Consider the following 17,254-nt stretch of genomic DNA (forward strand, 5'->3'; position numbering starts at 1 on the left):
CAGGTGAGTGTGTGTGTGTACATGCTGAGTGCAGGAGGGGACGGAGCCTAGCGGGGAAGTGTCGGCTCCCTGCACGCGTAACCAGGGTAAATATCGGGTTACTAACCAAAGCGCTTTGCTTGGATACCCGATGTTTATCTTGGTTACCAGCTTCTGGCAGGCTGCCAGCGATGGCTCCCTGCACACTGTAGCTGTAAAAAGCCCTGCTTTTGCTGATAGAACCGTTCTCGAACGTAACTCGAACTGTCGAGCTTTTAGCAAAAAGCTCGAGTTCTAGTTCGATCTAGAACACCCCCCAAAATCACTCGAACCGCGAACTGGCGAACCTCGAACCGCGCTCAACTCTAGTAGTAACACGTCCGACTTTGGAAAATAGGAAAAAATGCTAACATTAGTAAGTGGGATTTGAAAGCATCAGGACCCAAAGTATTTTGACCAATATACAGAAAGTGGAGGTATAAGAGCAAAGTTGGGTCTATTGAACATATATGAAATGAAAAATATAATCTAAACTAAAAATCAATAATGAATGATAATTATACATTGCATTTAGAAGAACAAACATGGCTATGAATGAATTAATAAAGTGACCACAGATAATTTTGGGGTGAACAAATAAAATAAAACTTTTAAAAAAGTGTCAAAAGACCCAAAGGTCTAGGGTGTGAATATATGAGGAAGTAAGAAAGTCATAAATGTGTGTGTATGTTAGGGCAATAAAGGAGTGTGAATTGGACATATATGAAATGAAAAATATAATATAACTAAAAATCGATAATAAATAATCATTATGCATTGCATATCAAAAAACATACAGTGAATTAATGAAGTGGACATGAATAATTTTAAGGTGAACAGAAATAAAATAAAAGTTATAAAAAAGGGGCGTAATACCCTAAGGTCTAGGGAGTGGAGAAATGAGGAAGTGTGAAAGTCTTATGTGTATGTTGGTGCAGTAAATAAGTGTGAATAATGGAAAAGTGAGTATGGGACATAAGATAAAGTGTTGTAAAAAGACAAAAACATTTTTGAGTAAATAGTGTAGTGTGGCCAGTGTGAATAATGTGAATAGGCATAATTACACTAACAGGTGATGTGTTGAAGCCTGAGGAAAAAAAAAATATACTAAGGTGCAAATATGTGTTAAAATGCTGCAATCACCAAATTATATGGTAAACAGGTCATTGCAGCGTTCTCATGATAGATTGGAGTCTGGATGGTTAGAAGTTATCCCTTTTCTTATGGACTTTTAAACTTGGTGCAATCACTTTAGGGTGCCTACTGTAATGCAAATCTGAATCTGTGGTAATACTTTACACTAGTTAAGATAAGATGCCTATGCTTTATTGAGAAAAAAGCAAATTAAATAATTATTTGTACATTTATAAGGTTATTTAGGATTTTGGTTTCATTCAGTTCTCTCTTTGAGACATATACTATTTTTTTCTGGTTTTAGTATCGAAAGTGTAGTTCATGGGAACAGTTACACAAAGAGTATATCAATGCAGGACGTACAGTGCAGGTAAGTAAAATATTTATTTCACAACTATTGAAGTATTTCATTTTTATGTATATTTTGAAAGCACAAAATTATTATTTTTTCACTGGAATGTCTACTGTTTTTGGATTTCATCCAGGTGTATGGGTCGTGTGGTTGTTCATATGAGAGATCCGACATACAAAATTATTATGAGCCCCTATCTTTCTATAAGACAGTATGAAATGGAAAAATGTATATAGGGTAATACAGAAAACTTGTACTCATTACTGTGGAGAATAAGCACAGCAAATAGGAGGAACAGAGTCTTGAACCTTAGAGCACGTCATCATCAAATTTGATTAGTGGAGTTTTACCAGCAGGACTCCTCATATTGCAGATCAGCCCTTCTAGGTGAATAACATAGTATAAATGGATTAGTCAATTTAACTGTGTGGGTCTTATCGACTTCCGTGACACCTATGCACAGATTTACTCAGTCTAAAGCTGGTGTCACACATAACGACGACGACAACGACGTCGCTGCTACGTCACCATTTTCTGTGTGTGACAGCGAGAGAGCGACGAAATGAAGCGATCAGGAGCCGGCACTGGCAGCTGCGGTAAGCTGTAACCAGCGTAAACATCGGGTAACCAAGGGAAGACCTTTCCCTGGTTACCCGATGTTTACGCTGGTTACCAGCCTCCGCCACTCTTGCTGCCAGTGCCGGCTCCTGCACTGTGACATGTGGCTGCAGTACGCATCGGGTAATTAACCCGATGTATACTGTAGCAAGGAGAGCAAGGAGCCAGCGCTAAGCAGTGCGCGCGGCTCCCTGCTCTCTGCACTGTGACATGTAGCTGCAGCACACATCGGGTTAATTAACCCGATGTGTGCTGCAGGAGAGCAAGGAGCCAGCGCTAAGCGCGGCTCCCTGCTCTCTGAACTGTGACATGTAGCTGCAGCACACATCGGGTTAATTAACCCGATGTGTGCTGCAGGAGAGCAAGGAGCCAGCGCTAAGCGCGGCTCCCTGCTCTCTGAACATGTAGCACAGCGACCTTATGATCGCTGCTTCTGCTGTGTTTGACAGCTAAGCAGCGATCATAACAGCGACTTACAAGGTCGCTGTTACGTCACCGAAAATGGTGACGTAACAGCGACGTCGTTGTCGCTGTCGTTTAGTGTGACACCAGCTTAACTCAAGTCCCATTCATTATAAAGTAGAAACAATCCAGCATCTGGATCCCATCTTTAGTTAAAACTCCTTTTTTATTGCAACATAATCAAACCATTTAGAAGAGGTGATTTAAACCTTCAAATTGGGAAACATGGGGAAAAAAGATCTGAAAAGAACGCTACTTGATGATGTTATGAGCTAAAACATGATTTATCACTAGAAATACAATTGGATATGATTAATCTATGTTTAAAAAAAATAATCAAATACTACAAGAAGTTAGAGGTTGTCAAGCATTGGCAAATAGGTAGCTGGGGTTGGAACAGGAAACTACATAATAGCACTAAAAGTTCAGTTGAATTCAAAGGGGTAATTTTTTTTTTAATATGGGCCTTAAAACTAACAGGCAGGTGCTAGCTAACTACTTCCCTGTTCTACCCGGCACCAGCTCAGAGCTGTCACCGACCACTGCTGACAGCGATTCAGCTACTCCACTTCCACTGTCAACGCCATGCTGATTTGACAACTGATTTCTCGCATTTAGGCAGCATCAACAGATTAGACTGGAAAAGAAGCCACTACTCTGTCGACATGACTTTAGCGGAAGACTGAATCGCTGGCAGTAGCGGACTGTGACCACTGTGTGCCAGCAGAGAGCAGTACCAGATGCAACAAGCAGGTAGTTAGCAACCTGTTAATTCTTAAGTACATAGTAAAAAATAATCTAGTTTTGGATAACCCTCTTTAGGCATAGAATAAGGACATTGTTCTAAACATGTTTTGATTCTTTTTTTCTCCCTTCATTCTTCACAATGGCACCACAAGAAGTTGTATCCTCCGCCGAATAGGGACACGAAAAACAAAGAGGTTAAGTAGCCCCTCCCCACGTCCTATCCTCAGTGTTTTTTCTGTCCCTAGGGCATGAATACGTTCCTGGAGTGCTGTGGCCGGCGAATAGTCACTAGACCTAAAGATCCTTTTGTTTTCCACCAGGCAGCAGGGGTTGACGCGGGGCCTTCCTCCTCATCCTGCTGCTTCCTTTCCCTCTTGGAGCAGGACCGCTCCTTCTCTTGCTCCTATGGGTAATGTTGAATTCTGCAAGGCTGGGTTCTTCCCATAGCTCCCCAGCCTCTCCTTTTCTTTTCATTGCCGGCGTGCGCGCACGCCAGAAGGGATTTGAGATGCTGTCTTCTTCTGTTGACGTCGCTTCTGATTGCATTCCACCCTGGAATGCACGGCAGCTTCCAGCCCTCTAGTGGACAAAAGCATGGGGCTAACGGCAGGAGTTCACCAGGGACGTCTTTGAACTCTGTTTCTCGGATCCAGGAAATGGAAGAGTTGCATCCAGAAGATTCCTCTGCACTGGTTCACAGTCATTTCATTATAAATTATCCTGACATGAAGACACCGTAAGGTAGGACCATTTTTATTTATTACCATGGAAGAAATGTTTCCTCCTTCACTATGCATCTTCTGAGCACAACACCTACCGAAGCCCAGTAAGGTATCCTGGTGTGGATAACTCACCTTTGCTGGTAGAATATGGTATTTTTACCTTCTTCTTTTTCTTTTAGGGTACAAGAATTCTACACCAAAATCGAGAGGTATATGTACGAGTCTCCAATGTGCCATCTGTAATAAAAACTCCCATCCTCACATAAAAATAATTACCGTATGTCAGGAGTGCACTGAAATGGTTGTGAGAGAAAAATGTTTTCCATAATAGAGGAGTTAAGGGAATGGTACTTCAGGAAATCCAAACTTCACTGGCCACCATCTCCCAATCAGCACCACCATGGGCAAAAAAGAGAAAAGTCTATTTGGAAGAAAGTTCAGACTTAGAGGAAGCCTATGAATCTCCATTCCTGAGGAGTGTCGGGAAGAAGAAAGATTGAACCTAAAACAATATTATTTATCTACTGAGGACATGGAAAAACTCCTAACAGCTTTAAGGGATAAAATGGAAGTTGAAGAAGAGGAGACAACCCAAGATGAGATGTTTGGAGGAATGAAATCAAGAAACAAATTGGTATTCTTGGTACATGATAATATCTAAAATTTGATTCTAGAAGAGTGGGAGTGTCCAAAGAAACATTTGAGTATTCCAATGAATCTAAAAGAAAGATTTCCATTAGAAGAGATTGCTAAGACTTGGTCTGAAATCCCCAAAATTGATATCCAGTTCACTAAGGTGGCTAAAAAAATGATGCTTCACTTTGAAGATTCCTCACAACTTAAACCCAATCTATTGTAAGATGGATAACCTTTTGAGGAAAATCTGGGATACATCAGCGGCCTCATTAACAACTAATGCAGCATCTACCTACATGTCTAGATTAGTCTTTAGATGGTTGAATCAACTTTAGACTCACTTAAACAGGGGCACTCCTAACGAAGATTTACTGGCTTCTTTACCTCTCCTTCATAAGGCCACATGGTTCCTAGCAGACACCTCAGCCGAGTCAGTCAGGATAGCTGCCAGGTCCTTGGTATTATCAAACACATCTAGACGGGAAAAGGAATATTGTATCCAAGTCCAAGCTCTGCTCCATTCCCTCCTAGAGTGAATATGTATTCCATCCTGCACTAGATGAACTACTAGAAAAGGTATCTGATAAAAAAAAAATCGCTACCAGAACCAAAAGAAGTCAGACGGAGGTTATTTCAAACGCCACAGTCCCAACCTCCACAGTATTGAGGAAAGAGGAAGACTGGATGCTGGAGATACCCCAATGAAGGTTGATTTATATTTCAAAACCAGAGTCAAAATCGGCAATGATGTCATACAGGTAGGGGGCAGGATTTCAAACTTCTCTGCCCAGTGGCAGATGATCTCCTCAGACTGAAGAATCCTGGAATCCATCAAGGAAGGAGTAAAGATCGAATTCTCCATTTACCCCCCCTCTCCCCTCCAATCCCCCACAACATTTAAAATTAACTTCTCTTCCTTCTTGGAGGTTACAAACGATTTTAATATGCAAGCCGCAAAATCTAAAGATATCAGGCGTAATCTCGCCAGTTCCGGTAAGAGAGCAGGGCAATGGTCATTACTCTCTTTTATTTCTCATAAGAAAACCAAGTGGGGCCTACAGAATGATTGATTAAAAATCTAAAGCCCTTAAACCAGTACATCACATATAGCACATTCAAGATAGAATCTGTAAAATCCACTGTTCCTCTAATAGGCAAAAAATTTGTCATGGCAAGCATCAATTTACAAGATGCCTACTATCATATCCCTATACATCCAGCTCATCCTAAGTTTCTAAGATTTGCAATTATGTGGGGGCCAAGGATTTGTCATTTTTAATTGATTGCATTGCCCTTCCGAATTTAATCAGCACCTAGGGTGTTCACCAAGATTATGTTGGAATGTGATCATCATCCCTTATCTCGATGACTTCCTGATAATAGCTCCTACCCTACCACTGCTCTGAGTACATGTACAAATAATGATCAAGATCCTAACATCCCTTGGATAAAAAAAATTTCTGGGATTTCTCCTGGATTCTCAACAACAAGCATCCTTTTTGCCAACAGACAAACAGGTATGAATAAGTTCCAGAATGTCTGCTCTACGAAGTCAGACATCAGTCTCCATAAGATTTGCAATGTCAGTCTTGAGATCCATGACGTCATGTATTCAAGCAATACCATGGCCCCAAGGTCATGCAAGAATTCTTTAAAACTATATCCTGTCTTGCTGGAACAGATCCCTCGAATCCCTGAACAAAAGAAGATGTGGTGTGGTGGTTTCCAGAGTTTCTTTCTAGGGGGTGTAAGGATGCAATCATCTTCTGTCCCTAACAGCACTCCATCTGAAAGGTTTCTCGAACTGCAAAGGTTTTCACGCCGTTTTGGTGTGGTTTTCTGCCAGGAGGTGCAAATTTGGTGCTGAAATCTTATGCAGACATTTCAGCACCAAATTTGCATCTCTTGTTTGAAAATAGCACGAAAACAGCATCAAAATAGTTTTTGTGCATTTTTTTGCCAAGAGATGTAGATTTGGTGCTGACATTTTTACATGATATTCCTGCACCTAATCTACACCTAGCAAAAAATCACATCAAAATCGCATGCATTATGATGTGGTATTGATGTGACTTTTTTGGCAGGAGGTATAGATTGGGTGCATTAATATGGTGTCAAAATTTCAGCAGCAAATTTGCATCTCTTGGCAAAAAAACACAGTTTTCTGCCAGGAGATGCAGGTCTGTAAACTCAGTGACCTTAGGTGTGTGAACTCACTGATTGAGGTCACTGAGTTTAATGGGGTTACCTGAGGCCCAGGTTACCCACGGTCACAGGTGGAGGACCGTGAGAACCTCCAACTGTGATTACAAATAATCTGAGAGATGTCACCACTAAAGGAGGGAAAGAGGGTGTTTTTTGTATTTATTTCGAATCGGGGTTATTTTTGGTGTTTGTGTTTATTTCTTTTCACTTACAGTTTAGTAATGAGTGGAGTCTAATAGACCCTCCTCATTACTAATCTAGGACTTAGTAGTGGCAGCTGTGAGCTGTGATTAACCCCTTATAATCTCGATTACCACCATGCCAGGGCAATCGGGATGAGCAGGGTAAAGATCCAAGATTGTCACATTGAATGGATGCAACAATTCTGGTTAGCTTCAGGGTGCTATTTTAAGGCTGGGGGGCCCAATAAGTATGGGTCTCCCCAGCCTGAGAATACCAGCGTCCAGCTGTCGGCTTTATAATGGCAGGGTATACCATTGATTCAGTGTCGCTTGTTCAGGGATGCCTGACACAGGTTGTGCATGATATAAGACTAGGGTAGGATCCCTGCATTTTTAAGAAATTTCCTTTTATTTCCTGGAAGGCCTTCCCACACCTATTGTACTTGATCTACCATGGTTGGTGAAACATAATCTGGCAGTGGATTGGGGAATTAACTGTTTTGATAATGGACTGAACACTTTTCTCTCTGCGGTCTCTATGGAGACCTTACCTACATTTTTGTCTAGTTATGAGGATTTATTTTCAGAGAGGGGGTGTCAGAATTTGCCTCCCTATCGTGTATATGACAGTCCCATTAATCTGCTTCCTGGAGCAAAAATACCAAATCCAAACTGTGTAATCTTTCTGGCCCAGACAGATAAACCATTAAAGATTACATTGCTGAGAGTCTGGAGAAGGGACAAATCAGACCCTCATCTTCCTTTGGCGGCAGTGTTCTTCGTTAAGAAGAGGGATGGGGGTCTCTGCCCTTGTTTAGATTTTCGGGAATTGAATTCGATTACCGTCCTAGACCCATATCCTCTTCCTCTTATTCTGGATCTATTCAAATGGTTCTCCAAGTTGGATTTAAGAGAGGCTTTACAATCTGGTTAGAATCAGATAAGGGGATGAATCGAAAATGGCTTATAATACAATAATACAACTGAGGTGCACTTCAAGAGTTTAGGCATATCATTTGTCCTTACTAATACCTCCACCATTTTCCATTTGGAGGCCAGGTTTGTGTTAGGTTATTTGGACAATCTCTTGATCTACTCACCCAATATAGAGATACCTTAGGTACATGTTAAACATGTATTACAGATAACCAACTGTATAACAAACTGGATAACAAACTCCGCCCAACAGGTTTTTTTACTCTTTAAAGAGATTTTTTTCTACAGCACCTATACTCATGCAACCTGACATTTGAGTCTTTTATCGTAGAGGTTGATGCATCTGAGGTGGGGGTTGGTGCTGTGTTGTCACAAGGTCCGTCTCCTAGTAAATGGCGTTCATGTGCTTTCTTTTCCAACAAATTGTCTTCAGTTGAGAGAAACTAGGATTTTGGCGAGAGAGAAGTTTTGGTGATTAAGTTACCTTTCAAGGAATGGCGCCATTGGCTGGAGGGGGCAGTGTATCCCGTTACTGTAATCACAGACCATAGAAACCTGTCATATCTTGAGTCTGCCAAATGTCTCAATTCTAGGCAGGCTAGATGGTGTTTGTGTTTTAACTGGCTTAATTTTACTGTCACATACCATCCAGGGATTTAAAATATCAAAGCAGATGCATTATCCTGAAGCTTCCCTGGTGGTAGTGATCATGTGAATCCTGTACCCATTTTGCTAAAGGGGGTGGTCGTCTTGGCCTTGTGCCCAAACCTGGAGAAGGAGGTGTTGGAGACTCAGGCGGATGCTCATCCTCTTGCCCTTCAGGGAGGTTATTTGTGCATCCTAATTTGTGCCACGTAATAACTGGGGAACATCACAATACTGTTTTTACCGGTCGTCCAGGTAGTAAAGCAACTTCGGACCTCCTTTCTCATCGTTTTTGGTGGCCGAGGTTGCATTAGGATGTGATTGACAGTGTCTGCTTGCAGTATTTGCGCACATTCCAAGGTAACGCATACTTGTCCATCGGGATCTCTCTTGCCATTGGCTATCCTTAATAGACCATGGATGCATTTATCCATGGATTTCATTACTGAAACAGGCTCTGTCACGGAAGGGTAAAGTAAAGTGAAAGTTATGCTTCAGAAGTAGATTAAAAGCTGTGTAACACAATTTGGATATTATATTTTCTGACCAACAAAGATCTTACATTACATTCAGTTAAAATGCGGTGTCGGGATCAGTTAAATAGCCATGGCACTTAATTACTCATATTACATGTATTCTGTGCTTGCAGTAATCTTTGTACATGTTTGCCGAACGACTTATGTTCTGTTTCATTACAAAGAAAACAGATTAATTACTGTGATAAAGAATGTTCTTCTATACACACTATTCTCTCAAATTATGGGCCTGTAAATGCATTAAAAAGCTTTGAGTCAATATTTACTTGTAGCATTTGAGGTTTTAGACAAATATATGCATTACCACTAATAAATCCTTGTATAATTACAATAGTTATCATTTTTTATTTACACAGTATAATTACCTGTATTTGTTGTCTTGCTAAGCATATTAAAATATAATTAAAATGTTTCTGATGTTAAACTGCAGAAAATGTGTTTCTTAGTTTTGTGAAAAAATTATTAAAAATAACATCGCTGACAAGAGACTAGTTTATCACTTGCAAACCCTGTTAAAGTTGGCCTCTATTTTCCAAATATGCTCATATAAAAATGTTTAAAGTATTACAGTAAACTCACATTTGCCATCCAAAGATAAGCATGCAGTACAATGGGTTTGGACTGGATAAACTGATTGTGCTGTGATAGTTTTGGGGCTATAACTGCACCACAGTGTCATAAATAGAGATGAGCGGTGTTCGAAGCGAACCGTTTGCCAATTTCAAATTCGAGTTGTTTTGGGTGATGTTCGAGTCGTTCGACGAACTTGAACGATTTGCTTCACATTCGACAGTTCGAGTTAACGTTCGATAACGATTCGATCATCAAAAGCATGGCTTTTCACAGTAAGGCTATGTGCGCACGTTGTGTATTTGCATGCGTCCTGCGTCCCCAGCACAATCCCTCTCTCTGTCCTACTCACCGATCAGCTGCACGGCTGTCACAAAGCTCCGGCGGCTTTTCCTCTTTTGAAAATGGCTGCCGCTCATTATTTAATCTGGTATTCTCTGCTTTCCCCGCCCACCGGCGCCCATGATTGGTTGCAGTCAGACACGCCCCCACGCTGAGTGACAGCTGTCTCACTGCAATCAATCACAGCTGACGGTGGGCGTGTCTATATCGTGCAGTAAAATAAATAAAAAACAAAAACCTGCGGTTCCCCCCCATTTTGATACCAGCCAAGATAAAGCCACACGGGGAGCGCCACGTTATGGGGAGTCCACCACCCTAACAATATCAGCCAGCAGCTGCCTGGAATTGCCGCATCCATTAGATGCGACAGTCCCGGGACTCTACCTGACTCATCCTGAATTGCCCTGATGCGGTGGCAATTGGGGTAATAAGTCCTAGGTCAATCTTGCAGGTGTCTCACCGAGATACGTTCCATGATTAACCTGTAAGTAAAAGTAAATAAACACACACAACGAAAAATCCTTTATTTGGAATAAAAGACAAAAAAAACCCCTCTTTTACCACTTTATTAATCCCCAAACACCCATGCAGGTCCGAAGTAATCCACATAATGCTTTTAGCTCTGCTACATAAAGCTGACAGGGAGCGCCGTAGAACATGACCGCTCTGTGTCAGCTCCACGCAGCAACTGAAGTGAGCTGCGCTGTTACCGGAGACTTCACTCAGGTAGTGCCTGCGTGTGTGCGGGGATGATGATGGGTGCGGTAGTGTCGGGGGGTGTGCGGGGATGATGATGGGTGCGGTAGTGTCGGGGTGTGTGCGGGGATGATGATGGGTGCGGTAGTGTTGGGGTGTGTGCGGGGATGATGATGGGGCGGTAGTGCCTACATGTCTCTCTCTCTTTTCTCTCTCTCTCTTTTCTCTCTCTATTTTCTCTCTCTTTTCTCTCTCTTCTCTTTCTCTTCTCTCCTCTCTCTCTTCTCCCTCTCTTCTCCCTCTCTTCTCCCTCTCTTCTCTCTCTTCTCTCTCTCCTCTCTCCTCTCTCTCCCTTCTCTCGCTTCTCTCCTCTCTCTTCTCTCGCTTCTCTCCTCTCTCTCTTCTCTCTCTCTTCTCTCTCTTCTCTTTCTTCTCTCTTCTCTCTCTCTCCTCTCTTCTCTCTTCTCTCTCGTCTCTTCTCTCTTCTCTCTCGTCTCTTCTCTCTCCTCTCTCTCCTCTCTCTTCTCTCTCTCTTCTCTCTCTCTTCTCTCTCTCTTCTCTCCTCTCTTCTCTCTCTCCTCTTTCTCTCACTTCTCTTCTTCTCTCACTTCTCTCTCTTCTCTTCTCTCTCTCTCTTCTCTCTCTCTCTTCTCTACTTCTCTCTCTTCTCTTTTCTCTCTTCTCTTCTTCTCTCTCTCCTCTCTCTCTCTCAGACCTGGTGATGATCAGCTGATGCGGTCACCTGACGGAATCAGCTGACACTATAAGTCGAGGGGTGAGGCCGGCTTTTTACCGCTCGGCCGGCTAAACTATCAGCTGATGCCGTCGGACAGGAGTTTGCACAGAAGTGTGTAGTGTTTTGGGGTTTTTTTGCACTGATGCATCAGCTGATTGTATAAACGGATTTTATACAATCAGCTGATGTGTCATGTGATTCAGGCCCTTGAACCTGACACATCATCTGATTGCTTTGCTTTCCAGCAAACCGATCAGATGATATTGGATCTGGATTGGACGACACGGGACCCTTGACCCAGGATTACTGCGGAGGGGGGTTCTTTATTTCGATAAAGATGGAGTCACTAATTGTGTTATGTTTTATTTCTAATAAAAATATTTTTCTGTGTGTTGTGTTTTTTTTTATCTGTACTAGAAATTCATGGTGGCCATGTCTAAAATTGGCGTGACACCATGAATTTCAGGATTAGGGCCAGTTGATAATATACAGCTAGCCCTAACCCCATTATTACCCAGTGAGCCACCCGTCACCAGGGCAGCTGGAAGAGTTGGATACAGTGCCAGAAGATGGTGCTGCTATGAAAGCGCCATTTTCTGAGGCGGCTGCAAACTGCAATTCGCAGTTTGGGTGCCCAGAAAGCTTGGGCACCCTGCGCTGCGGATTCCAATCCCCAGTTGCCTAGTTGTACCTGGCTGGACACAAAAATTGGGTGAAACCCACGTCATTTTTTTTTTTAAATTATTTCATGAAATTCATGAAATGATTAAAAAAAAAAAAAAAAGGGCTTCCCTATATTTTTGGTTTCCAGCCGGGTACAAATAGGCAGCTGGGGGTTGGGGGCAGCCTGTACCTGCCTTCTGTACCTTGCTAGCATACAAAAATATGGCGAAGCCCACGTCATTTTTTGGAGGGGGGCAAAAAACTCCTGCATACAGTCCTGGATGGAGTATGCTGAGCCTTGTAGTTCTGCAGCTGCTGTCTGCTGTCTGTCTGTATAGAGTAGAGCAGACTGCAGCTGCAGAACTACAAGGCTCAGAATCTTCCATCTAGGACTGTATGCTGGAGGGAGAGGCAAGGGGAGCAGAACTGCAGGGCTCAGCATACTTCAGCTACTAGTGTATGCAGGAGATCAGACAGCAGCTGCAAAACTACAAAGCTCAGCATGCTGCATCCAGGACTATGCTGGAGGGAGAGACAGGGGGAGCAGAACTACAAGGCTCAGCATGCTCCATGCACTAGTGTATGCATGAGAGCAGACAGCAGATGCAGAACTACAAGGGTCAGCATACTCCATCCAGGACTGTATGCAGGAGTTCCCCCCCCCCCCAAAAAAAATGACGTGGGCTTCGCCATATTTTTGTATGCTAGCCAGGTACAGCAGGCAGGTACGGCTTCCCCCAACCCTCCGCTGCCTAATTGTACCTGGCTGGGAACTAAAAATATAGGGAAGTTCTTTTTTTAAATATTTCATGAATTTCATGAAATAATTAAAAAATAAACGACATGGGCTTCGCCCCATTTTTGTGTCCAGCCAGGTACAACTAGGCAGCTGGGGATTGGAATCCGCAGCACAGGTTGGCCCGAGCTTTCTGGGCCCCTCCGCTGCGAATTGCAGTCCGCAGCCGCCCCACATAATGGCGCTTTCATAGAAGCGCCATCTTCTGGCGCTTTTCCAACTTTTCCAGTGGCCCTGATGCCGTGTGGCTCGCTGGGTAGTAAGGGGTTAATACTAGCTTTGTTTTACTAGCTAGTATTAAGCCAGAGATTCTTAATGTCAGGCAAGTTTGACCCGGCCATTAAGAATCTCCAATAAAGGGTTAAAAAAAGACACCACACAGAGAAAAAATACTTTAATAGAAATAAATACACAGACATACTTAGAGACTCCATGTTTATTACTCCCTCTCACCTCTCCATGATCCTGGTCTTCTGACTTCTTTCTCCTTCAACCCATGCAGTTCTGCTTCATCAGACAGCACTATCATATATAGCACAGACAGAAGGGGGAAGATACCATATTGTAATTTCATCCTAATAGATTATATCACAATCCCCATATGAACGGATGTCATGGAATATACTCCAAAAGTCAACTATCAAACTCGTGTAAAACACGTATAGGAGACTCATTCAATTGTAAAAATATGAAATTTTATTATAATTCAACCATAAAAGATAAAATTCATTTTTCATATAATATAGATATGAGGTAATTCTTTACACACCCACTCATCAAAGAACCGCCCAACAAGCAAAAGAGTATATAAACAGCCAGTGCAGTGTAATGGGAGAACACCATGTGGTCAAACAGTCATATTATAAAACAACAGTTTTTAGACTTACCTATGGTGTACAAGCTGTACACAATTAGCAAGACAATTTAGTATATCCATTTAAATAGATCCAGAGTCCATGCTATGTCTATTGCTGCTGCATTCATTTTCACCCAGGCTCTCAGTATGGTAGAGTGGTAGAGTGATGGTTTGTGTCTCAATCTAGATGGTCAGTATATCTTCCTATCAATCGGTCACTCCTATATATTCTATATATTCTATAATATATCCTATATATTCATCACCAGCAGTCCAGAGTAACGATGAGGAGAATAATAACATTAAGACAACACTATTAAAAAAGAGACATAGGGCCACACTGCATAGATTACTTCCATTAACCATAGTCTTAATCACATATATCTCAACAATAACAACTACGTCACCAAAGATCTTATTCCCAAACCTCCTCCACGTTCCCAAATCATGAACATTTCCACATGGATTGCCATGTGGAACAGGCATTAAGAGGGGAAGACCCAAGGCCGGGAGTTCACAAAAAGGAGAAAAAACTTAATTTCTCATTCAGCCCCATCAGACAGCACTGCATGTGAGGAAGACGCTGCTGCTCCTGTGCAGTCTAGTCACTCAATGAGTGAGCAGAGGCTGCGGGTTGGTAAGCGGTGACGTCACCGCTGCCACCGTTGCAATAGTAACCTGACAGGCGGGTTACTATAGCAACGGTGATCTCCTATCACCTGATTCCTGGCGCCGCTATTCACTGGCTGTGGCATCCAGTCCCTGCATGTGGGCTGACTCTGTAAAGAGCGCCGACATGCAGGAACGAGGAGCCAAGCATGTGTCCGAGTATCTCGCCGGTACTCGCCGAGTATACTGAGTACGGAGATGCTCGGGCGAGCACGCATACTGGTGAGATGCACTGACAGGACCTAGCATGATGTCATAGCCATGTGACCAGTCTGTAGCCAATGAGATAATACACACATTACTGGTCACATGCGATGACATCACAGAAAGGTCCTATCATCAGTGCTGGTTACCGGGAGGACGCAGCGATGATCGGAAGGAGAAGCGTCGGGAGACAGAGTGCAGGACGCGTCGCGGGACCTGTAAATATAATGGTAATTTTTATTATTAACTGTATGTGTATATGTATAATGTGTGTGTTTGCTTGCCATTGTTTTCAATGGGGTTCGAAGGTGTTCGTCGAACGTCTGTGTATGCATGGGTCTGTATGTATGCTCTTTGTGTATATATGACGGTATATAGGTGCTCTGTGTACGCATGTATCTGTATATATGTGCTCAGTGTCTATATAACTATACAGTATGTGCACCTGTGGTTGGTAATGGCATACAAAAAATCCTCAATTCTTCCACCTCGACGCGTTTCCCCCCTAAACTGCATCAGGCATTGGTTTTCATTAGGAGGCTTTTTAAGTTGTAAATATCCATTTGTATATTGGATCCATTATTCTACAAACAGATCTAGAGAAGAGAATACAAATAGGGAACCCATCATTACATAGTCCACCAGCTGACATTCTCATATCATAACCCCCTTTCCTTGCTATAAGACAGATAACATTATAGTTTGTGCTAAGTCATGGGATAATACACAAAAATTCACATGTCCCACAGAAATTTTTTGTGCCAATACACAAAATATTAAACATTGCTGGCATACCAGAACAGCTTCATAAATAGTCTCCTGCAGACCTGGGCAAACGATGTCCATTTGTCCCTGCAGTCTTAAGGCCCATCACAGACTCCCCCCCCCCCCCCCGTCTCCATCGCTGGTTAGGCCAACTGGCCCTAATGACAGAACAGGAACGGCGCTGCGATGAACGGTGTGATAAGCATAATGGCTTCCTGCCATGTTTTAACAGGAGACACTGCTCAATTTCCGGTTTATCTACGTCATACTCAACGCGGCATCCCGCATGCGTCATCCTACGCAAATGGTGCAGAAGTGCAGATTCACAAAGCAAAATACACTGCAAGGACATAATGTCCCATGCACATGCGCAAAAAGGCAAAAATCCCAGCCTAAAGTGTGAAAAAAAAAATTTTGTTTAAAAGAACAGAAAGTCCTCAGTGGTTGATACCTTTTAATGGCTAACTGAAAAGATGGTAATAATAGCAAGCTTTCGAGACTACTCAGGTCTCTTCATCAGGCATGGTATAACACAAAATCTTTATTAGCCTAAAGTGTGGACACCGCAATAAATGCAAAGGCGGCACTGCATATGTGTCATCTCACGCAAAGGGCGCAAGGAAGCATATTCAGAAAATGAAATACACCACAGGGACCTACTATCCCATGCGCATGTGCAGAGGGAAAGCTCAGACCATAGAGCGGACATCACAACCAGTGTCAATAATACTGAGGATAACAACCTGTAAAGATCTCAGTATCCTCAACTCCACTGGTTTAATGTAAAAGAGCAACTCTACTGCCTAAAGGGCGCTTTAAACGCTACAATATATCTTACGATGTGTCGGCGGGGTCACGTCGTAAGTGACGCACATCCGGCATCGTAAGTTAGATTGTAGCATGTAACAGCTACGTGCGATTGAACGGTAAAACGTTCATCGCATGCACGTCGTTCAATTCCTAAAAATTGAACGTCAGGTTGTTCATCGTACCCGGGGTAGCACACATCGCAGTGTGTAACACCCAGGGAACGATGAACAGATCTTACCTACGTCCCGCGGCTCCCGCCGGCAATGCGGAAGGAAGGAGATGGGCGGGATGTTTACGTCCCGCTCATCTCCGCCCCTCCGCTTCTATTGGCCGGCTGCCGCGTGATGATGTGACACCGAACTTCCCTCCCACTCCAGGAAGTGGATGTTCGCCGCCCATATCGAGGTCGTATGGACGGGTAAGTACGTGTGACGGGGGGGTTATTCGTTTGTGCGACACGGGCAACAAATTGAACGTGCCGCACATATGATGGGGGCGGGTACGATCGCATACGATATCGTATGCTGGATCGTATGGTGTAAGGCAGGCTTATATCAATCATAACATGTAGCATTATGCAGGAAAAAAAAAAAAAAAGAGAAAAAAAGCACGGTTTCGCTGCGCTGCTCAGAAAGGTAGTGATGAGGTTATTTGGGATGTAGATTTATTAATTATTTACATGCCACTACGCGTTTCGGGGGTACAACCTCCCCCTTCCTCAGGTAGGCTACCTGAGGAAGGGGGAGGTTGTACCCCCGAAACGCGTAGTGGCATGTAAATAATTAATAAATCTACATCCCAAATAACCTCATCACTACCTTTCTGAGCAGCGCAGCGAAACCGTGCTTTTTTTTTCTTTTTTTTTTTTTCCCTGCATCATTATCTCCCTATGGGAGCTCACGGGGCTGCTGCAGCCAGAACCAGGATCGTACTATCCGTTTGAATCTAACACCA

The 17,254-nt window shown here is 42.9% G+C and overlaps 1 protein-coding gene across 2 annotated transcripts in view; it reads left to right on the top strand.

The window, feature by feature from the left end:
* Positions 1–17,254, top strand: part of STX17 (syntaxin 17) — a 241,054-nt gene that overhangs the window by 124,308 nt on the left and 99,492 nt on the right. The window contains exon 3 of one of the 2 annotated variants that reach the window (XM_075314960.1): positions 1,457–1,522. The exons of the other annotated variant lie outside the window; for it this stretch is intronic. Within the exon in view, the coding sequence (XP_075171075.1) occupies positions 1,457–1,522 (66 nt within the window). The remainder of the gene's footprint in view (positions 1–1,456; positions 1,523–17,254) is intronic. 2 annotated transcript variants of the gene reach the window in all.

The sequence above is a fragment of the Anomaloglossus baeobatrachus genome, chromosome 6, assembly GCF_048569485.1.
Source record: "Anomaloglossus baeobatrachus isolate aAnoBae1 chromosome 6, aAnoBae1.hap1, whole genome shotgun sequence".
NCBI lineage: Eukaryota > Metazoa > Chordata > Amphibia > Anura > Aromobatidae > Anomaloglossus > Anomaloglossus baeobatrachus.